This window comes from Agelaius tricolor, unplaced genomic scaffold, assembly GCF_023055355.1.
Source record: "Agelaius tricolor isolate 1412-34295 unplaced genomic scaffold, bAgeTri1.0.p SCAF_4, whole genome shotgun sequence".
Taxonomy (NCBI): domain Eukaryota; kingdom Metazoa; phylum Chordata; class Aves; order Passeriformes; family Icteridae; genus Agelaius; species Agelaius tricolor.
Genome location: NW_027269264.1, coordinates 30,608,279 through 30,631,650, shown reverse-complemented (window position 1 = coordinate 30,631,650; position 23,372 = coordinate 30,608,279). Strand labels below are relative to the sequence as shown.

The 23,372-nt window shown below is 39.0% G+C and overlaps 1 protein-coding gene across 1 annotated transcript; it reads right to left on the bottom strand.

Annotated features, from left to right (window-relative positions):
• Window positions 1-1,481: 1,481 nt before the first annotated feature.
• On the bottom strand, window positions 1,482-22,507 carry ERMP1 (endoplasmic reticulum metallopeptidase 1). Its single transcript, XM_071425067.1, has 15 exons — window positions 22,175-22,507; window positions 21,270-21,571; window positions 17,738-17,865; window positions 17,305-17,410; window positions 16,284-16,430; window positions 14,596-14,688; window positions 13,019-13,231; window positions 11,644-11,864; window positions 8,746-8,920; window positions 8,025-8,215; window positions 7,205-7,357; window positions 6,510-6,712; window positions 5,732-5,847; window positions 5,032-5,195; window positions 1,482-3,730 (listed from the first exon to the last, which is right to left on the bottom strand). Exons 1-15 carry the CDS (start codon window positions 22,453-22,455, stop codon window positions 3,566-3,568), a joined length of 2,658 nt encoding a protein of 885 aa, XP_071281168.1. The 5' UTR covers window positions 22,456-22,507; the 3' UTR covers window positions 1,482-3,565.
• Window positions 22,508-23,372: the final 865 nt, after the last annotated feature.

The window sequence follows — 23,372 nt, the reverse complement described above, 5'->3', positions numbered from 1 at the left end:
TTTAAAAACATGTTTGCTGAGGAACATTGATGCTTGACACCCTGCTTGAAATACAGATCTCCCTAAACTGGCTTATACTTCCTGCTCAAGACTCTGCTTTAATGCTTAGCATGTTCTTAAGCTGCACCCACAGTTTTGACAGAACCATGAAGAGTTGCAGCCCAACAGAACCTCTTTCACAGTGAACAGGAGAGCCTGGCTAAGTTCTAGGATCAATTTATTCCCCCGAGACTGAAAGGGATTTACATGAAGGTTGAGAATGAATGTTCTGTGTTCAAAACGGAAGCCAGTTACATAAATTAACAGTAACCACAGAACGTAGGTTTACTGATCTTGCATGTCTTTCTACCATTCTCCACCAAGACCACATACCAAGTTCTAAAATGGGTCATCCTGCAGGTCCCTTCCAGACAATTATCAAAAGTCAGATTATGTTTAGCCCTCAAGGGAGAAAAGTATGGAACAGCTTTGCCATGCAGACAAACTGTTCTTCAGCTACAACTACCTGCTACAACTACCTCTGTATAGACTTGTCAGATCTTGTCTATTGGTGTTTGATTGGTGTTTCTCCAGGAGAACTGCAATCCAACACAGACTGACAGACATCAAAGACAGGTCTTACTAGCACAGAACAGCCCCACTCAGCTCAACAGTTTGTGTATGATAGCTGAAATTTTCCTGTTCATTGCACCTATCCCAACACTTCTTTCTTCAAATGCATGCTTCTACTTGAAAGACAATCTTGAAGGTATGGTGACACACTGTAAGGATGCACTAGATTGCATAACAACAACATGTAGGGGTCTCCTTTGCTTAAATTGATAAAATGCTTAGTACTCAGCTTCAGAAATACATATTTTAATAGAAAACATAGTAGATTCTCAAAGCCATCAAAATGAGGGGAAAACCAGAAGAAAGCAATTGAGAAAATGCTGTGGATGTAAATTGTTTCCAATGAGCACAAGGTAATTTTAACCAACTGTTTACTGCCTCTACTAAGAATAAATAATGTTTCTACTCTATGCCCTTGTATCCTTAAAGTTACTAGCTGCTTGCATTTCATACATTTCAGAGAGTAAATCACACATAGCTTTTTTTAGGAGAAATAGTAACCCACAGTAGCAGAAGATTCATCTGCTTGTACTTGAATAGGGAAGCAGATGGACACAAACAGAGAATTTTCTCATCCTCTTTTTTTGTCTTAGATTAACAATAAAACTGGTCTCAACCATCAATTTTGCAAAGAGCACTTAGCTTGGCTCCCAGTGACTCCTCTGTATCACATCTTTTTCAAAAACCACCCTCTCCAGGAAACCAACCAGAATTCCCATTTTGACTTTTCTCAACTCAGATGATTTTTGCATTCTTTGGCCAAGCTTATCTTCCACACAGCTCTAACACCAGCTGTCTAACCCAGCAGTATTATACTGCTCTTAGCAGTATTTCTACCCCAAGTTCAAGTAAAACATTACTGCAATGAATGGAAACGCAAATATATAGCCTTTAATCATGCTAAAAATCAAGTGTCACCAATCAAGTTTTGCTTTTATTTACAAAGACAGAAACTTGCAACAAACCAGATATACCTCATAATAAATTTATGTAACAAGGATTAAATCCTGAGACAGCAGAAGTTATTGCTTCACTTAAAGTTTCAGATTGCCAACAGGCATTTTTATATTTTTGGCTCCCCATATGAATTCTTCACACAGCACTTCCAAAGCTTTAAATCATAAGGAAAACACAAAACTCAAAACTAAGAAAGATGGTAAATATCAGTGCAGCTTTAGTTAACTAGCTGTGCATCAGCTAGAGTACAGTACAACACATTCGTTGAGATTCAAGACACAGGAGTTTTAGTTTATAACTCTGATTTTCAAATCATTAATAGCACTTTTAAATAATACAGGGATTGTACTTTCAAATCAGATACAATCAAGTGATGATTAATGCACATTAATGTATAAACCCCCAGGTTTTAAGATACTGATGGCCAGTTCATTATGATTACAGTAATTAAACCTCTTACCCTAGTTCATGAGTTAGTTGACAATCTCTGTTAATGTCCCTTGACCAACCAATGAAACTGGTTCCTTCCACTATTACACACTACTACAGAACAATCTAAAGGAAAAATACCTGACTGAAGATCTGTTATCCATCACAGCTCACACAAATTAACTGTCACACAATTTTCTTTCATGTGCTCTGCAAACTTATCAGTACTAGCATGTTTCTACTCGAAATGATGCCTGCACGAAATCTGCTCTGCATGACATTAGGCAATACTCATGAGATTAACTATTTAAATTTGTAGTGTGATATTGATATAGCCAAATGTTTTATATATAATTTGGAAAAAACCATTAAGTTCCTTCAGATATATCAAGTTCTTTGAATTTCAAAAATTACCCTTAACTATTAACCACTGCACTAAAAAACCCCAAAAAGATGGTAAGTATAAAAAAGAGGTCAGTAGCTTCTGGTTTCAAAGCTTGCCAATTAAAATTGGAAGATACTCTAAAACACAGACATTTATAAAAATCCATCCTATGAAAATAAAATAAGAGCAATCCAGAATATTAGACATCTTTTCAAGATTACTCTTTTAGGTGCTTTTCCTTAAGGAAAGGAAACTTTATTTTAAGAAATAGTAAAATGTATTAGCAAGTGCAATACTGACACACTACCGAAAGTTTCTCCAGAGGAGATACCAAAATTACCCAATTCTAATAAATTGGAAGGAAACTAAAAATTTAGAGTAGGTTAATTATAAGACATCCACTTAAAGGAGTAAGGACTTAGCACTCTCATGTATGAGAGAGCAAGTCACATGCTCATGTGCTGATAGTGAAAGATCCCAACAGGAACAAAACCACAAGATGGTAGTTAGGTTGAATTTAGCCACTCATGCTGTAACACCAGAAAGACAGGAAAAGGGGTAGGACTAAGTTTTTTAACAGAAACATACAATTTGGATAAACAATTACCATGTCCCATCATAATATTGATTTCTCTGCATTGTGCATTTGCCAAGGACTCAATGCAACCAACATGAGTACCACAGCTATCAGTGACTTCATCCAGTGACAAAAGTAATGCCTGGGACTTTGCCACCTCTGCCGTGCTTCCACAGGAACAAACACCTTCTAGCTGGAGATCAGACTTGAGTAGGACGGATAGGATTGGTAGGTGATACTCCATATATCAGTCAAGTACAGTTGTATTTTACACAGTATCAAAATAATTCCATGAAGCCCTCCCATTACAATTGCCACTATTTATTATGCTAATATTACCTCGTCAAGTGTAGTTTTCATTTTAAGAAACCCACTAGCCAAACTGCCACTTCAGTGGAAGAGCCAAGGTGAACTGCATTCAGAAAAGTATCATTATATCCCCAAGATAGCAGTAGTCTTTAAACAGTCAAACTGCCAAAGAAACGCATTTGCTGAAGTATTTTAAATTCTTGCTGAAGTCTCTGGCATCTTGTTAGAAAGTGCTTGCCATAAGGGCATGCTGCATCAGAGATAACCCTATCAGCCCTGCAGCATTGCTGTCAAAATTAAAAGACAAAAAGATCATAGGTACAGGACCAGCCAGAAGAAAACGTCCAGTTTGGAAACCTCTCCAGTAAGGCATAGAGTTGAGGTGACTTTTGATCTTCTCCAAAAAAGTAATGTGCTGCTATGGCAAGGGAGACTATTCCATCAGAATGCTTCTCTGGGGCCTGAAAATGAGAAAAGGACAACACAGTCTTTATGATTGTTCCTGACACTTCAACATATATCAATTCAGATGTAGTTTTCTATAGACAGTATCTGTCCTGCAGTTCTTTGTCCATCCTGCAGTTCTTTGTCTTCTGTGTTAAAACACTCCCTATCTTCAACATATCAGTCTGATTACATGACGAGTTCAATTTGAAAGGAACTGGCAACCAGATGTTTAGATCACAGTGCCTCTGATGTGTTACACAGCTTCCACATGCTCCTGCTTCAGTGTTTGTCTGTTTTGCTGACAAATCAAGACATGGACTCCAACACAGTGTTTACACTGATCCTTCTACAGCAAATCCCCTTCTGCCTAGCTTTGCCTCTATCTGGCTCACAAGGCTTGTCACACTTGAGACTCCAATCTACCTTACTGAGTACCCTTTGAGGATTATTTGTGTTTAGACTGCCTGGTGCAGGAAGGAAAAATGGGCTTTCTGACTTTTCAAAGATACTTGTAATATTTACTCAAAGGATAAGTGCTAAACCTAAAGTAAAAACATACATACAAAAACATACTGCTAAACCTATACTAAAAACATACAGGTCTGCAAAAAATTATTCCTTTGCAAGTTAGAAGGGTGGGGAGGCAGATAGATAATAGATGGACAGTACTATGCTCTCTAAACATGGTAGGGCTGAGATTAGGTGGGTTCAGTGGAAGGCTAGGCCTGGGCTGCTTAGGGCAAAGGCTGAGTAGAAGCTTAGGTGGAAGCAGGACATAAAGTTATAGGGTGAGAGCTATAATTTGTTGAGTCGAATCCCACTCAAACAGGAAGGCTGGAAGCCTTGCTTCCAGCTGAAAATAATGCAAAAGAAAATTTAGAAAACAAAGGTTTTACAGCTCTCTTCAGCTTCAGGACAGGTACATTTTCCACCAAGGATTCTATAATTCCCCAAAACCAAGCAAACAAGAGAAAAGAAAGGGAAAGAGAACTACTCATAATAATAAAAAGTAGTAAGGATAAAACTTCAGGAACTGTGAGGGGAAGATCAGAGAAATCAAAACTTATAATCAAAGACCATGCAGACAAGAAAAGTATTTTTCCCTTGGCTGTTTAGAAGCTGGTGGACTATCATGGGAAATACATGGGAGCTGATGTATAAAGCTGACCTATCAAAAGAAGGATACTAGAATTAAGATCTACCAAATAAACCAAAGCATTAGGAAGTTACAGTGACACTTTTCACACAGGAATGCAGCCGTGGTGGGAAGAGGGTGGACCAAGGCATCACCAGTTTCCAGCAGTGCCGCACTCACCGTCAGTTCCACCCAGAAGTGCCAGGGAGCTGCATGCAGCCCATGGGAGTAGAACACAAAGTAGTCTCCCCCCAGGCTGGCGACCGGCGTTCCATCCCCGAGGGACCAGCGGGACAGCGCAGAGCCCACGCGCGGCCGCACGTACAGGGACATGTGGCTTGGGCCTGCAGGGACAGAAATGTGTCCACAGGGATCAACAGGCAGAGGCAGAGTAACCACCTGCTTTCCCTTGGAACAGCAGGGCATCCTTGAGCTACTATTCATGTCTTCCAAAGCACAACAGAAATGTCTTCTATACAGAAGATGCTCCAATTTTTCGTAAGCACTGGGATAAGTGTGATGTTAAGGTAACAGAGGAACACAGGACATTTTATAATAATAAATATAAAAAAGACTTATACATACTAACATATAAAATACTACAAGACCCAGCTTAGAAAGGACCTTCTGTAAAATCAAGACTTACTCAAGACAGATGAAGTTACCAGTCACAGAAATAAGAACTGCAAGACTTATTTCTCTTCTTATAAAACTACTCACAGTTTCTAGTGTGCTATGAAACTGAATTAATTCATGCTAATCTGAGAAAGCTCACTATCTTGGGAACTGCACTAGAACCTGCAGTACTGGAGTCAAAGCCTGATTTATTATGGGCATAAAAATAAACACAAATCATAAACCAGAAGCTTCAGTCACTCACCAGATACTTCAAAGCTTAACCTCACAGAATTCCAAGGCATCAGCTTCTTGGACAGAAGTTTAAACTGAATGGGGCTTCTTGGCAAAATTTCTGGAGCAGGAAGATACCAGTTTTTCCTGTGGAGAAAAAAAAGTTTCATGTTATTCTCAATGCAACACCCTGAGGTCAGAAGACAAGAAGTTTCTCCATAGTAAAGCTGACTGTGCTGCTGCTACATGAAATATTCAAAAGATGTTGATTCTAGCAGAAGACAGGTAAAATCAGCTTTTGGCCAGACAAATATTTAAAGGTCATATTAAGAGAAAAATTGTCACTAGTGTGTCAATTAATTACCTTCATCTGCCTTAAATTACAAAACAAACAAGTGAGAACATTTTCACCTTCAAACAGATAAACTTTTGCTCTCAAGATTCTTGTGGTGTGAGAAACAGCCACAGCAGCTGGTTTCCTTCTGTAGAGACCTGCTACTCTAAACATCCTCTGCTGTCAGCTGCAGTGAAGGAAGGGAACAAGGGAGAAGATATATATCCTCCTCCTCTGAACTGCCCTTTAGGAGGCCCCCCCTTCACCTTTTTCTCCTCTGGTGCCTACATCTAATTTCCACACATTCACTTCTACAGCTCCTGCAGCAGACCCACGGCAGAAGACACAGACGAAGGATTATTTACTTTTAGACCAAGATTATCCTTAGTTTTTCCTCCCTTATGTAAGTGAAATTGCATAAATGACCCCTGTACTTTGCAGTAAAGTGCTCAAATGAGGCAGAGTTCACACAAACCGGAACATGAAATGGACTGGCAGAATCCAAGGAAGGCCACAGAAGGGAGCCTGCTCCTCACATGGAGTTCTAATGGTGTCATTGATTTCAGGTACATGGGGTGTTATGTGAGATATTCCATTATAATCGAACCCATTGATCCATATACCAGAGTCACTTTTAACCACATTTCCATCTAGATCATGAAATCTTCTGCTCGTATGCTAGAAGGAAAAAAAAAAAAAACAAACACAGAAAGATAATGGAGCCTCTGGAGTTTGCAAGAGCCATAGGTGATTCTGAAACAGCCTTAAGGTCTGAAATACCTTAAGGTCTACTGCATTTTCAGTAGGCTTTTCAGCACTGAACATGTATCTGAGTATTTATGAATGTAAATGCAAGAATTACTCAGATAAAAAACATATCATAAAAACACTATCAGAAGATGACTGTTTTAGCCCACGTCAAACCATATTCACTTTTTAAATTACCATTTGTTATATAATTCACCTACTTAAACCTCGCTAAAACCCCATGCTCTTCTGACAAAGGTGAGCTGAACACAGAGTGAACAAGAGGAACATTATCAATTGTTTCAAAACCAAGAATAATCATTAGAGCTTTTAAACCAAGAAAGAAAGGGGATATTAAGCCTTGAAAAAACTAAACATTCTTGCAACCAAAAGAGGTCATACAACATGCAGACATTTTCTTACCTGGAGAAAGACTCGCTTAGGCTTTGGATTAGCTGCATCAGAACTGTAAGGAAAGAAGATTCCACTACAAACGAGAATCAGAGTGACTACAAACACAGTAGTTAAAGTTACTAGCGTCGTTTTTGTACTTTTGACAAGGTAAATGAAGTTAATCTAGAGAATAAAAAAAACAGTCCAGTTATAAAACTGCAACATATAAATATAAAACACTACTTGCATAATTCTAAAATTCAATTATCGAACTGAAGGTACATTAAAAAGAAGTGTCTTTGTGAGGTGATACTTGCAATTATGTCTTTTTAATCTCAGTATTTAGAACTAGTATTTTTAAGATGATTTCTTTTTTAAAAAGAAATAAAGTGAGTAGTTCCTGGAACTTTCAAAATTTTCTTGTTTTTAAAACATCTGCCAACAAAAAAAAAAACAACCAACCAACAAACCAATTTTTCCAGGTCCTATGGCAGCAGAAAAAACCCACAAATCTGAGTATTCTTTTTGAAGTTTGTATACATATTGTTCAGTCATATATTACACCTAAATCAAATCTCTACTCAATCTCTACTCAAAATTTGGCATTACATTTCGTATTTTACATCAGTCTGTACTACATCACCATAGAGCAATATAAGCTCTTCTTCAATGATCTTTCTTTGACTAACACAAACTGTGGAATCTTTGACATATGTTCTAGAACTTCCCTGTAATGTTTAAGATACTGTCAAACTATCACTAACTTCCAGTATTAATTAAAAAGCACATCTTATTCTAAACTATAGAGAAAGCTCCAGGGTTTTAAACAACATTTGCAAATTCTACTTACAAAATAGGAAGACAGGATTACAGTGAAGATCACAATAAATCCTGCCAACACCATATCTGGTGGAATTTCTGAACCACTTCGTCCCATGACAGGTGTAAACATTTCAAACACAGTCCAACTAAGATACAGCATATACAGATAGGGAACAAACATCCCCAGCATGTACATCGCAATAAACTTTATTGTGGCACCTATACAGAACAGGAAAAAACAAAAAAATAGAAGCTTAGGACATAAACACACAACTTTATTGAAATATCCACAAGGATATACTGCTGCAAGTCCCAATACACAATTCTGGTCCTCATCCCTAACATGGATATGGGACGATCTCATTTTGCACAGCTAACACCAGTATAATTTTCAAAACCACCACAAAATTAATCTTGTATTACAAAAAAAATTTGAAACATTTACTGTCCCAAGCATCATTTAAATATTATTATATTTTTATGAACCTTACTGTTCATCAAAATTCTGATCACTTATTAATATAGTCACATACTGTTCTTACAGCCTGAGACCTGGGATGTTTTTCAGTGTATTTTTTTAAAGCTTCTCACACTTTCAAACTGTCTTTAGTTCAAGAACACTTTTTTCATTACAAAAATGTGACTTAGTTAATTTGATTACTCAAAGTCAATGTTTGCGATTTCTTTTGCTTAAATAAGAGTAGGGGTACAAGTTTAGAAACATCATATCTACCCCTCAAAATCCATACCTTTTTGGCTGAATTCCTTGTGGATCATCAGCTTAGTGAGTAAAGGAAATGCTACCCACAATGTACAAATGAATGCTGAACAAAGGCCCATGTGAGTCATCACAGCCAATGCTATGGACCAAATCATCAATGAGGCGTCAAAAAAAACATCTCCCAGGAACTGCTCATTCACATTCTGTAACAAAAAGAAGTAAAAACATTTCATTACTGTGCACATTCCATAGGTCCCATCTCATGAGAACACATAAAAAAATCCACATTCCTTGTATACAATTGTTTTCCTTGGGCAAAACAATTTTGAATAGCACCATCTCACCATCCTCTTACCATAAAGAATTATCCATGACAGTATAAGTTTTTTATTAATTTTCTAAATCTGCTGAAATAACTTGAAAAAGATATTACACAGGCTGGGGAAGAAGGAGGAAGGCAATGTACAAATGACAATCCCAAAGAATACACAAGGCTAGTGTTTCAGGCAAATAGAGCCTTTTTTAAAAAAAGTAACACAGCATATTAAAAAACTGTGTAATACTTATGGGTGAAAAATTATCTGGACCTCCTAAAAATGTAAACTTGTTTTTGAACAGCTATTAAAAGACTTATTACACAAGCACTGTTATTAATGCACAAATATTATATTGGTCCCTCTTTAGGTCATGCCACAAGCTGTCACTTCAGAGGTCTGTTTATAAAAATATGTTACTTGTTTTGAATAAAAGACATAATATGTGAGACAACAGCAGATATGTTTCGGGGGGGGGGGAAGAAATTTAACCATCAAAAATATGATTTGCTTTGGGTTTGGTTTTTTTTTAAATTACATGGGCAATTCTGCAGTGTTTGCATGGCATGATTCCTAACTGCAAATCCTGCTAGTAGCACAAGGGACTGCTTGCATGAACAATGGTTATCAGAAAGCACCTACTTCAGTTTCAGGGTGAGAAGGAAAAAAAAGAGGAGAGTGAAGAAACATAAAAGTTGCCAAACCAATTTCAAAACATAAAGCTTATCAACTCACAAGTTGTTGAGCCATGAATCTGCCTCTGATAGTTAAGGAAGAAACTGGCTTCCAAAATTTTTATGCAACTTTTAAGTCAAATGCAAGCAACATTAACTGTACAGTGTAGTGCAAGCTACAGCATGCAGCACTTCTGATTTTCAGATGGCTGATCTGATGATTAGGCAATCAGTAGCCATGAAGTAGACCCAGAGCCTGAAATGTCTTAACAGCTAATGAAAGTAACAACCAGCTCATCCAGACAACTGGAAAACGGTAACATTGCATCTATTTTATAAATGGCTCATCTTTTCCACAAAGGGAAAACACAAAATACATACATTTAGTAAGATACGTGTACCACTTAACACTCCCCTTCCCCAAAAACTTTCAAAAAACCTACTTCCAGAGAAAGACACAATGGATCCACTCAGAACTTTTCATACAATCAAATGGCATGAAGTTCTTAAAACTTTTTCAAACATTTGTATTTGGATGACAACTAAGGCTTCCTAAATTCCCTTGCCCAAAACCTACCCAAATGGCCGAGACAATATAAGTAACAGCAAGCTGAATGACTAAATATTACTGCACCTAAAACCTCACCTAGCAGGCCTGAGTAGTCAACTTCTGCCCTGGAGGAGTGTCATCTATCAGATACCTCAAGATTATTCGTATTTAACACAAAACCATATGAGACTGTTATAATCCATAATTATGAAATTATTACACACGTTAAATCACATTGGTTAGTCCATAAAAAAGAATCCTAAGCAAAACAGGTAAACAGACAGTACTCATGACAAATGACAGCAATGGAAAAGTAACACACCAAATCCTCACTGAGCTTTGCAGGGGCCTAAATGACTTTTACCTATTGCAGAGAAGAACACAGACAGAGCTCTGTTACATCTCCAGCTGTGGTCAAAACAACCATAAATCAGAATAATCACAGAATTGTTTAAGTTGGAAAATACCTTTGAGATCATTTGATCTAAGCCTTGCACTGCCAAGACCACTGGTAAACCATGTCCCTAAGTGCCACATCTTTTAAATACCTCCAAGGATGGTGACCCAACCCTTTCCCTGGGCAGCCTGTTTCAGAGCATGATAATCCTTTCCATAAAGAAATGTCTCTTAATATCTAATCTGAATCTCCCCTGGCATAATTTAACATTTCTTCTTGTCCTGTTGCTGGTTGTCTGGGAGATGAGACCAAACCCCATCTGGCTATACCCTCCCTTCAGAGAGTTGTAGAGAGTGAGAAGGTCCCCCCTGAGCCTCCTTTTCACCAGCCTGAACAACTCCAGCTCCCTCAACTGCTCCTCACAGAACTTGTGCTCCAGACCCTTCCCCAGCTCCACTGCCCTTCTCTGGACCAGCACCAAACTTACTTTCTTGTACTGAGGGGCCCAAAACTGAGCAGAGGATTTGAGGTGTGGCCTCACCAGTGCTGAGTACAGGGGGCCAATCCCTGCCCTGCTCCTGCTGGCCACACCATTGCTGGCACAGGCCAGGATGCCATTGGCCTTCTTGGCCACCTGGGCACTGCTGGCTCCTGTTCAGCTGCTGTCACCAGCACCCCCAGGGCCTTTTCCTGTGGCAGCTTTGCAGCCACTCTGCCCCAGCCTGTGGCACTGCCTGGGGTTGCTGTGACCTAAGTCACAAAGGCTCCTGTCTTTTTTATGAAACATCTCCTAAAGGTCAAAGCTGCTTTAAATCACATAGCTCTTACCTCTCTGATTTAGCAGAACAATGTCTATGTTTAGATGAAGCAATTTTTCACAGTGACACTTTAAATACTAAAAACTTTTTGCTTTTTTTTAGCAGCTCAAATTTATCTTCCACAGATTAAACACCTCATTGCCCTTCAACAATAACAACAAAGCCTTGCCTACCTTGTAGAAGAACTTCTTGGCTAGCATGTGCACAAGAATGAGCTTAGCTGCAGCTGCAGTGCCATAGAGAGACACAGAAACATAGAAATGGGTGTACCAAGAAAGAGCCCGTCCAATGAAGGAGACAAACATTGCTACCATAAGGACTGCCACCAGTGTGCACACCCAGCTTGTCAGGGTTAAGCTGAATGCAGTCAGTAACTTCTTCAGGTTATGAACAGCTATAAAGAAGAAAAAAGAAGTCTCATTCAATACTCGTGCATTCTACTGCAGACTATCATCAAAATTTTAGTTACCCCATAGTGTAACTACTTTAATGACCAAAATAAAGGGATCCCCTGTGAAGGTATCTCAACAGCATAGTTTGCATCACTTAGCCTAATTCTTTGCATGTCTGTTTGCAACATCCCTGCTGCAATGTTTATTCCCAGAATACTGGTGTATTTTGCAGATTACAGCTTTCTTAATTTTCTAGCAAAAATTTTACTAGGGGGCCAGTGGAGCCATGGTTCCACTTTTAAGTATACAGAAAAGCCCAACAAGAAACCCAACAAAAAACGAACCAAAAAACTCCAAACCAAAATAAAAACTCTCCCTTGAAAAAATACAAAACCAAACCAAACCAACAAACCACCAAAAAAACCCACAAGTCCCTCTCCTCATTCCCCCCAAGAACAACAAAAAATTTGAGTTGCTTTTCTTGTAACATTTTCTTACTCCAAAAATGTATTCTGGATTTTGAGGAGAAGATGGGGGTGATTTCTTAAGCCTTATTTCTTTTAAATAAGCATGTTCCTACACATACTAAGAAGGTCTAACTAGATTTAAGTTGGTTTACACTCTATTAAATTTTGCTGTCATGTTCCCTATTTTTCCTTACTTGGTCCTGTCTACAGACAAGTGTTGAAGAAACATGGTTCTGACACCATATCTGAATTAACAAAAAAAAAACCCATAATATGGATACTTGGCTTTTTTTTTTCAATTTCCAAATCTTTAAAAGATTAGATTTTAACCTTCATGAAATGATAATAGACAAAATCATGATTCATAAATGCTAGACATCTAGGCCTACCATATTCTTTCACCATTATTAATACTCAGATGCAAGATTTAAACACAAAGCAACTCCTATGGCATGCTGCACACCTAAAATTTATTTCTGAAGTTCAACTAATCAGATGCTGTAATGGCCTGAACACTTTTTCACCTGCGCTTTTGCATCTTGTAATTACTATTTATTGATGAGTAATGCAATTAAAAAACCAAAAAAGCAAAAAAAAAAAGACGAAAAAAACCAAACAAAAACACACCTAAAAAAAAACCCCAAATACAAACAAACAAACAAACAAAACCCAAAATCACCTAGACTTACCTCTGGGTTTTGGCTGTAATACTTTTTTGCTTAAATAAAAAAAAGCAATTGCTGATGTAATATAGTTCATAATTGTGCCAACACGAGCAGGATAAGCCAGGACAAATAAACCAAGTATATCAAAGAACACAACATTTCCATGTCGATACTCAAAAGATTTAGCCAACTTTTCTGATGTAGCTAGGTATTTTAGGACAGCCAGAATATTGTCACCTATTAAAGGAGCAGAGGCACAGTATAATTATATCAAGGTTAATAAATTACCACACAGCATTTTTAATATAACCATTCTGAAAAATTGTATAGAAATATCCTCAGCAAAGGCATGAATACACAAATGATTATACTCAAACAGGTATTTGACAATATACAAATAGTATCTTCATGAGTTATTCTTTCCAGCTGTCAAAATAAGTATACCTGGGAAGTCTCATGCACTTAGACATGACCTCAGTGAAGGCAACAGTCAAGCTTTCAGCCCACAAACTCTTCTTCACTTCTGATATTTAGCACTGGACTTGAAGGCTAACCCAGAGAAGAATTTATAATTTCCTAATCTTCATCCTTTCCTAACTACTAAGCGATCCCTCCAGGTTTCCATGACTATGAATTACCTGCCTTTCCTTCCCTACATGACTGTAAAGACAAGACCACTATTTTACTCTGTAGCCTCCAGGAACCAATCACCTTTTGCTTTTACACAGCACAGCCAAATGAGAGCAATCATTCTAAACTTTGATTTTGCTTTTATTAGACCATTAAAAGTGCTTACTGGCTGTAAAGTTTGTCTATTTTTCTTTTTAATCTGTCATATATTTAATGGGACAAGTTCTACATATAACCATCATGACCAGTAAAATCATCTTTCCAACAGGAATTTAAAAGCATTACTTTCTGTCCTGCAGCTAAATTGGTGCAAGGAAGTGTTTAAAACCCTAATTCATGGTGGTCATCTAAGCTGGCTTCTGTATGAACTTGAAGAGTAAATAGTCAAAATCCTGGAGGCATTTAGGATTATGCTAGCTTTTCCTGGGAAATTAAAGTTCTTCATATTTTTTTTTACTGCATTCTGTCAAATAGCCTGCTATGAGCACAACCTGTTGTAGAAAATAAATCCTGTTTACCCAGTCTGCATGCTACCACATAAGTTTGCCTGAGGTTCATTCTAATCCAAAAATCTCTGTTGGTAGATCAGTCTCTATTCCACCAAACTACTCAAAAGCTTCTGATGAAAAACATTAACCAATAATGGGACTTACTGAGATAAAAGGAACACAGAATGCTGAATAATCAGGTATCAATGGAGAGACAATAACTTTGATTTGAAAGCAACTGGGGAATCTAATGTCACTAGATGCTGGTAAAGTTTATCTTCCCAAGCTGACCAACTATATTTCTTTTTTATTTAAAATGTGTCTATTCAGTTAATTCTTTCTTTGTGTTCTTGAGAACACAACCAACATGTATTAAATGTGTCATTAAAATTATTAATTTATACTACAGCAGTCTTACAGCAAAATGAAAAAGCAGCTACAATACTACTCTTTGGTAAATTATTGAATCCTTAAAATACCAACCTGCTCTCTGAATGGAATCTGTCAAAATTCTGTCTGATGTGTCATATTTTGTATGGTAAATGTAGCCATTTTCAATAAAAGCCAAATCTATTCCTACAAAAAGAAAAGCAGCATTTTTAAAATCTATACAATCCTAAAACCCCAAAACAAATACGTGAAATCCTCCCATATACTTTACAGAAAATGCTGCTCTACTTTGTAACCCAGTCATTATCCTAAGAGATGAACAAAGTAGTCTTCTTTACAGAAGGAAAACTAACTGGACTTCCAGTGTCTTTAAAAGAGAACAGCTTTAAAATATTTTAAAGTATCTGTCCTTTTGCATGCACCCATTCCCAGGACATCTGTACCTAACTGGAGAAACACATGAAAACACCAGATCATCTCAGTCTCATGTACAAGATGTACAAGGTGCTTGCCAAATGCTTACTTGCAACACTTCAATAAATGTTCCTGCTGAAAAGAAATAAAAAGCAGTACTGTGAAACTACAGAGCACCTTCTCAAAATACCAGGTGCGCTCTTTGTACTTCTAATGTGTAAACAAAAGTATTTACCAAAACCCAAAGGTTAAACCCTCTGCTTGATAAGTTATACATTCGGTGTATCCCATTCACCTGTTCAGCTGCATATGCAAAAAGCTGCTACCTGCAATCTGAATTCTCACAATTTTTAGCAAATTAGGTCTCAATTCTGAGGAACAAACCAGTTGTTAAACTTAATTATTTTTTATTGGTTTATAAAAGAAACCCCAGAGGTCAGTGAGAAATCATTTACCACCCAGGTATGATTCTGAACAAAGAACACATTGTACAAAATCAGCTACTTTATTTTCAGACGAGAAGCGTACTTCAGAACAGTACAGAATATGTCAGAACAACTGCTTTGTACCAATAATCAATTAAAAAACATCACTTTTCTTGAAAGTGACTCCAATGACAACCTGTCCTGGACAACAAGGACTTTACAGAAATTTACAGTCTTTTGAACTGTGTTCATTGAGTGAACATTTCACATTTCTTTCCCACGGTTCATTCTCCACAGAAAGGAGAGCAAGCTGCACACAGATTAACAAAACTAAAAAGCTTCTGTCCAGTCCTTGATTATGGAAAAAAACAAACAAAACCCACCAAAACCCCCTAAAAACCAACAGCCAAATCCCCCCCAAAAAACACCACCACCAGTAAGGAAAAAAACCAACCCACGACAACCAAACAAAAACAACAACAACAAAACAAAAAAACAACAACAATAAAAATCCCCAACCAAACAAAACCCAAGGAAAATGAAAATGCATTAATGACTATGTCACTATCTCTAAAGAAGATGAATTTGCTTTATCTATTAGGTACAGACATTTCATTCCTGCAAGCAGGTTATTAACATCATGTACCAAAATGTTTCAAACCAGAATACTTAATAGAGTACTGTTAATTCCTGGAGTATTTTCCTGATTTTCAAGAAACTTTTCTACCAGGAAGCTTCTTTCTGGAAAACACCAGTCATCTAAAAACATCCCTAGCAAACTATATGACAAACTCAATCTAAAAACTCTTTCCTTAGGAAAGGAACAGGGAAATTCCCACCCAGTGTGACAGATCAAATTTGAGGATGTTCAATAGTCAACCAGAGATGAGGGTCCTTGTTATAAAAATGTAATGTATATTGACATGCCTTTTGATAACATACCTGGAACATTGCCAAAATCCCTGTAGATACGGAAGTCAGTATCTGCTGGGATAATGCCACTCTGAAATATTTCCTGTGCCACCACAGAGGCAAAGGGATGTTTGGCTGCAACTACATACGCTTGTACCAACCAAGGATTCTCAGGTCCTAACAAAAGATGAGCAGAAAATTCACAGCAAATATATTTTGAACTTCAGGTAGGATATGCATTCTCATGGTAACAAATAACACAAAGTAACTCACTGGAGATTTAACACTCTTGCCCCGCAGAGCATATAGTAAGCACAATTGTGTTGGATGAATGACTCACACTTGAGAGAAAGAATTAGCTACACCTGAGGGGAGAAAAACTAAGCCACTGTTGCCTCCCGTGTTGGAGAGCAACAATGGCAGAGCAGAGAAGCCTGCCAAAAAGACCTAGCATTAATTAAGAAGTCACAACCTTTAGCCAAGCTTCTAATCCATCATGTATCACACATCAGTACTACTGTTTAGAAAAAAGTCTGTCCCCCTAAAGCATTCAGTGCAAGTAAACACCTAAGGGCTTCATCAGGACAAGAATGTCTGCAGCCCAGCTAGGATGGGGCACGGGTCTAACCGCAGCCTACAAAACACAGAAGTTTTGCTGCTTCCTGAGCATGAGATGGAGTTCTAATGCCAACATCTTCCAGATTTTACAAGAACTTCTGTGAAAAATAAATAGAACATGTGAAAGTATGAGTGTTAAGATAGATGTACTACCAAAACACTTTTCTCCTTTTTATCCTAAAGTAAAAGGAAACCCAATTCTATTATTCTGCCCTCCACAGGCTTCCCACCTATGAAGCAACTTCTGTGGTAGAGCTTTAGCCTGTAACTATCTAAAGACTAAGAACAATTTAAATGGTGCACAGGACTGGGAAAAAGGCGCAGATGTTCTCTTGTCTTTTGCTTATGAGTCATTTTCAATATTCCTTCAAGTCTGCATAATTTATTATCAAATTATCCTAGTGTAGAAATTGGACACAATGCAAGCTCATACCTGTTTGAAAAACAAGTTCTTTTCCTCCTACACCTGCTGCCTCCAGGTTAATAAAAGCTCTGATTGACTTGGCCCACTCATGTTGTGTAATGAAGCCATGACTAGCCTTGATGGGGAAACAAAAAAATATAGGTCAAATATCTACCAGACAAGCCTAAATGTTATTTTCCATCATTCAAGACTGCATATAACTCAAGGCAAAAGGCAGAAAACACAAAGAGATGCAGAAAATGCAGGTCTTCTATTTAAACTAATATATACAATATCCTTAATCCAAGTGCATGCTTTCCTTTGAAATTATACACATTCTACTCAGAAAAGACAGGTAATCAATGAATATTTCAAGAGATTAAACACAAGCTACATCTTTCATTTGTTAAGAGCTTTAATATACTGCTTTGATGTATAATTTTTAATTCTGGCACATTCTCACCTGTAAAATATTTTCTTCTGCACCATTAAATAAGAATATGACAGCATGCTGCAGGGACTGCGATGATTTTGAAAGTGTGTTGAGTATTTCAAGCATCACCGCACAGCTAACAGCATCATCGCTGGCACCTTAAAATAATCAGCAAAATAATAAGGCTTACAACAAACACACAGATTTGTAACAAAAACAAGAGAGAGAAAATGGTTTATGCTATTGCAGTTTTAATATAACTGCAGTACAATTGTGTTAAGCTTTAGTATATTTTTTGGTGCTGCTTGTGCCCTCTGTCTATACCAGTTGAAAGCAACAGATGAAAGAAAAAATAAATTCAGAAGTTGGGCAAGTGAATGACAAGACATCAGATTCAACACTACTGTTCAAGAGAAACAGACTAACCAGGCTACTAGGAAAGCAATGTGATAATTATCTATTTTCCTAAATACAACATGAACAAATAAGGATATAATTTTCATTGACAGCACTCTCAAATTTTAAGAAATATACATTCCCACAAAAGTCACCCTGAAGTGCTCTACACTGTTACAATGCATTCAATTAGGAGGACAAAACCTCAAAGTAACATAAAGCTAAGACTGCAAAATAAAGCTAAGGAAATACCAGAATTCACACCTTTAAAAGTCTCCATAAGGTAAACATTATATAAAAGATTTTCATGATCAGATGCTTTTCACCACCCTTCTTTCTTTGCAGAAACCCCTTTCACTCTAATCTCTGTTGTCTTTGAGTTTCTCATCCAACTACAATCTCACACCTCCCACGCCCCACTGGTTTTTTATCTTGATTAAGCAGCCATCTTTGAGTCAAGGCCTCCCATTTTCCCACTTCCCTCACTTTGGTGCAAGCTGTAGCACCTCCCTATCCTGCTCTAATAAATAAAATCTGGGAGAAAACAGAAATTTAAACCTCATTCCTGTGGGCCTGGGTTGCACGGATGTTGCTGACATGCACTGAGATGCCAACAAGTTCAACACTCCTCAAGTTCAGGAGTCAGCATGCTATTTAGGTACACTTGTTAGCTGCTCAAAATGTTCAATTTACACATTAAAGAAAAAAAAGAGCAGCTTTTCCAAAGCTTGTCACCAGGCAAAACTTAAGAAGTATCTGCTACGAAAACAACATATTCCTAATATAAACATAAATCTTAGTCTAGGTTTTAGCTTTAGTTTATTGCATAGAATAAGTAAATTTGAAATCTTTCCAATACACAATTCTCTATCCTATTTCTCAGAAATTATGGCCTTGTTCTGACAAAAGCTTTCCATAGATCACCACCCAAATACCTGATTTAAAGCCCTGATTGTCACAGGTTTTCACTAATTTCACAAAATACCACAGAACATTCTGAGTTGAAAGGGACCTTAACTGCTACCTCAGTTTATCAGGAGTCTGCTCTTAGCCACATCGAATTATTTTATTTAAAATGCTGTATTGAAAACTCAGCAGATGCATATAGTTTACAGTGAGGTTAGTAATTTACCTACCTTGCTGTGAGGCTAAGAAAAATAAAAGTTACTGGCTTCAAGAGATACACATCTGACAAAAGCAGCCATGCTGCCATAGACTATTACACAAACTTGCAGAGAAAACATACCCCAATACCTCATACACAACAAAACTGACAGGAGGTTGTCACAGATTTTACAGCAGATATCGTTAAACTAAGAAAACCACATCATGTCTGCAATGATAATTTCAAGAACGTTTTTGCTGTCAAGTTTATCAGAAAATAATCAAATAGGCCATATAAACTAAAGAGTAGTAGAATCAGAACAAGAGACATATTTTAGGACTTCAGAGTTTATGTTTTTTTCTTCACAAGGAACATAATCTTTCTGTTTTTTAAAATAAATTATTTACTGAGATTTGCTTCACACATTTTGTGTCTATAAGCACCACAAGCAGATTATATTTTATTATGTGATTCTCAAATGTATTACTCACTGATCTTTGAGTCATGCTGATTCTGGTTAAAAGCCCACCTTTCTGGTAATGAAAAAAAGGGCTGTAAGCAAATAGCTAAGAGAATACGGGAGAACAAAAGACTCTTGCTTAGGTAATGTGCAAGTGGCATACTAAGAAAACAAAAGGCAGAGCAGCTCCTTGCTGCTGTAAAGGGCTAGGCTGCTTTGTGATTAAGAACAAGCACAGAGGATGATTTCTGGCTCCTCTGCAGTTTTCTCTAAAATCCTATACAAACCACTCCTGTGTTTTTGGCACTTCCAAGCAAGGTTGGTGAAATATTTTAGTATCTGAGTAACTGCAAAGAAAATAACTGATGTAAACATAATCCTGTTTTATAATCCACAGAAATCAACACACAACTTACATAGGACATCAATTTGAAAACAATTTTTAATTATCATAGTACTATGCTTGTGAAATACTCTAAGTCTTGGTAGACATACACAGACTATACATGCAGTAATTAGCATCTCTGCATTTCCTCAGTCACAGAGCATGTATAATAATCATGCATTTATTAAGCTAAATTTAGAAGCTCATGTTGTACAAATACAATTGAGAAAGAGACGTTCAATACACAATTTATGTTCAGAAAAAAGGCAGGAGTCCAGCAAAAGCTTTGTTTCTCTAGCTAACACTCAACTGTTTCCTTAACAATGAAGACTAGTCACATGTGCTACAAACCAGAAGGCTCGCCACCAAAAAAATAAAATATTGTGTGGGATGTAAATGAAGAAACTCCAGTAAAAGCTGTACCATTGGTGAGTGCCATCTGTGGGTGTTTTTTAACTGTAATAACAGGCACACACCTGTGGCTGAGTGTTACAACAGATTTCGTGTTTTAGATCCATACCTTCCTAGCTTTGTTAAACCCATAAATTTACAAAGCAGTTTACACCCTTGCTGCAATAACAATTTTAAAGGATTAGATTTTAAAAATATAGAGGAACAAGAATAAGAGAGTACGCAAAAGTGACAATCAAACCAGCAGGTAAAATATATTCACACTATCAAGGTAATAGTACTCCAGCCTTTGATGACTACAGTCTTTTGAGATAGAAGCTTTGAATATGGAAAGAAAAAAAAACCTGGCATATCTTAAGCATATCAGACTGAAAATCTGAGATACCAGTAGAAGGAGGGGAAAACAGACTCGTTAATGCGTGTGGGCATAATCTCTGGCACAAAGCATCCTGTGAAAGGAAAACCAGGATTAAATCAGTACAGAAGTATGAAAAGACCTGGATGATGGGTGGAAACAGCACATAAAAAATATGCATAAGCAGTGAAGTACAAGAAAGGCAGATATATCCAAACTTCCCAGAAATCTAGATAAGCATCTGTAAATCACTGCCTACCAGAAAATGAGAGTGAAATCCTGAGTTTAACAGGATCAACCTGTCACTCTAAACAATGAGTTTCACTGAGACCAAGCTGACTAGTTGGCACGTGCATTATTCTAGTATGGCTACTTGGTAGGAGAAATCCATGAGCCAAGCCCTGCAGCTCATGTCACACACAGAAACATGGAACAAACACACGGACCCACCTGGGGTATTTGGTACGGAATCAAAGTGACAATTGGATAACACTGCATGCTCAGCTCCATTGCGAGGTTCCAGCTTTACTACCACATTGGTTATGTTTGCATAGTAACTAGTAAAGCCCCCTAAAAAGTCAATGCTGAAGGAGCCTGTGGGCCTCTGTATGTCTACAGATATCTTGTGAGCATCCGTGCTTTCTCTTTCTATTTCCCTGATTTGTTCTAAGAGGTAGTTAACTGCAAGAACTTCATTTTCTGGACTTCCAACTGTTCTGGGCCCAATTGCTGTAATGTTGTCAAGATATCCCCTGTAAGACATAAATTAAAACTTAAGCATCAATACATTTAGTATGTAACTTATCTACAACTGTAACATTTTTGTAGATGGTTCTATTTCAAAACTCAAGGCAGGCAGAAGAGGCTAAAGCCAGTTAGATGGTAACTTGTAATAGGAATATAGGCCTGATTAGGACTTCTTCTTTTTAACTATTTACCATGACAGTAAGCCATGGTATTGGTTTTCTGATCTGAACATATCAATTTAAAAAGAAGCAGAAGGGTGAATGGAGAAGCTAAAGATTTTACCTTTAGCGAGGTTCTGTATATGCGTATATGTCTTTTTCTGAATGTCTGAAAAAGCACACTTTTATCAAGACATACACCTGATGCTAACACTCCAAAACTGAAATTCAAGTGATAGTTTTAGTCTTCCCGACGTCTCGGTGACATAACAACTGAAAACTTGAAGCTTTCCCAGCCACTGAGCACTACACGAGACTACTGGAACTAAACTATGGGGGAGGCGCTGCTCCATCAGCTCCGAGCACTCGCCAGGGCACAGCGCGACACGACCCCTCTGCCAGGGACCGCCACCCACCCCGGCCGCCTCCCGCCCGGCGGCCCCGCCGTACCTGGCGCGGGAGGCGCTGAAGTCGCGGGGTCCGGCGGCGGCGGGCGGGCGGCTCAGCAGCTGCCGGTGCGACACCTGCGCCAGCGCCCGCAGCCCCAGCAGGTACAGCAGCACCAGAGGCGCCCCCCGCGCCTCGGGCAGCGGCAGCAGCGGCCTCCGCCCGCCCCGCTTCTTGCCGCCCGCGCCGGGGTCCCCGTCCTCTCGCGGCGGCGGCCGGCGGCGGTCGCGCTGTGCGGCGGTGGCGCGGAGCCGCCACCCGGCCGTGTCGCCGCCGCGCTCCATGGCCGTGCCGTCCGCCCTCCCGCCGCGCAGCCGCCGTACGGGCACGGACGAGGGTCAGAGCGCGGCCCGGCCAGGCCCCGCCCGCCGCTCACGTGGCCCGGCACAGGCCCCGGCGGTGGCGCTGGCTCTGCAGCTCTCGCACCGCCGGTGGGACGGTCGGGTCAGAGGGCAACAGCGAGTCGCCTAGTCCAGGCTCCCTGCTCAAGCAGGGTGATCCCAGACACATGGCGCGGGATTTGTCCCTACTATTCTTGAATATCCCCAATGAGGGAAAGTCCACAGCCCCTCTGAGCAATCTGTTCCAGTGCTCAGTCACCTGCACCGTAAAGATAAAGGTTTCTTCCTCGTGCTCAGGTGGAACCTCCTGTGCATAATTTTCTGCCCATTGTCCTCTTGTCTTCTGCCCTCGTGTCCTGTTGCTCAGAGCTGCTAAGAAGAGCCAGGTCCATCCTCTTGGCACCCTCCTTTCAGAGACTTACACTGAGAATGCCATCTTACAGACATATTTTTTTGAGGCTGACCAAGCCTAACTCTCTCAGCCTTTCCTCATAAAAGAGATGCTCCAATTCTTTAGCTGCCTTTGTTTCTCTCTGTCAGACCTGCTCCAGGAGCTCTATGTCGCTGTTGTCCTCAGGGGCCTGTAACTGGGCACAGCCAGTGCAGCTGAGCCTGGTTTGGCTGCACACTGAGGCTGGGAAGCCCTCAGCAGTGACTGTCCAGGGAAGTGGTGGCCTGATAGAGGTGAAGCCCTGGGCCCTCTGTGCAGCCACAGCTCCAGGGGGAGCATCCACCTGACCCTGCACCTGACCAAAGATTGCCCCATGTGCTATGTGCTGCATCACCTTGCTCACAAAGGTGTGCAAGGCTTTCCCTGGTTTCTTGCTTCTTTTAGTTGTTTTCAGTGGTTGGTTGGTTTT

Coding starts and splice junctions, on each gene's coding strand:
- ERMP1 (XM_071425067.1), bottom strand. CDS start 22,455: ATGGAGCGCGGCGGCGACACGGCCGGGTGGCGGCTCCGCGCCACCGCC. Junction 8,216..8,745: donor CAAGGAATTCAGCCAAAAAG/GTATGGATTTTG, acceptor TGTTCTGTATAG/GTGCCACAATAAAGTTTATT. Junction 5,196..5,731: donor GTTAAGCTTTGAAGTATCTG/GTGAGTGACTGA, acceptor CTGTCCCTGCAG/GCCCAAGCCACATGTCCCTG.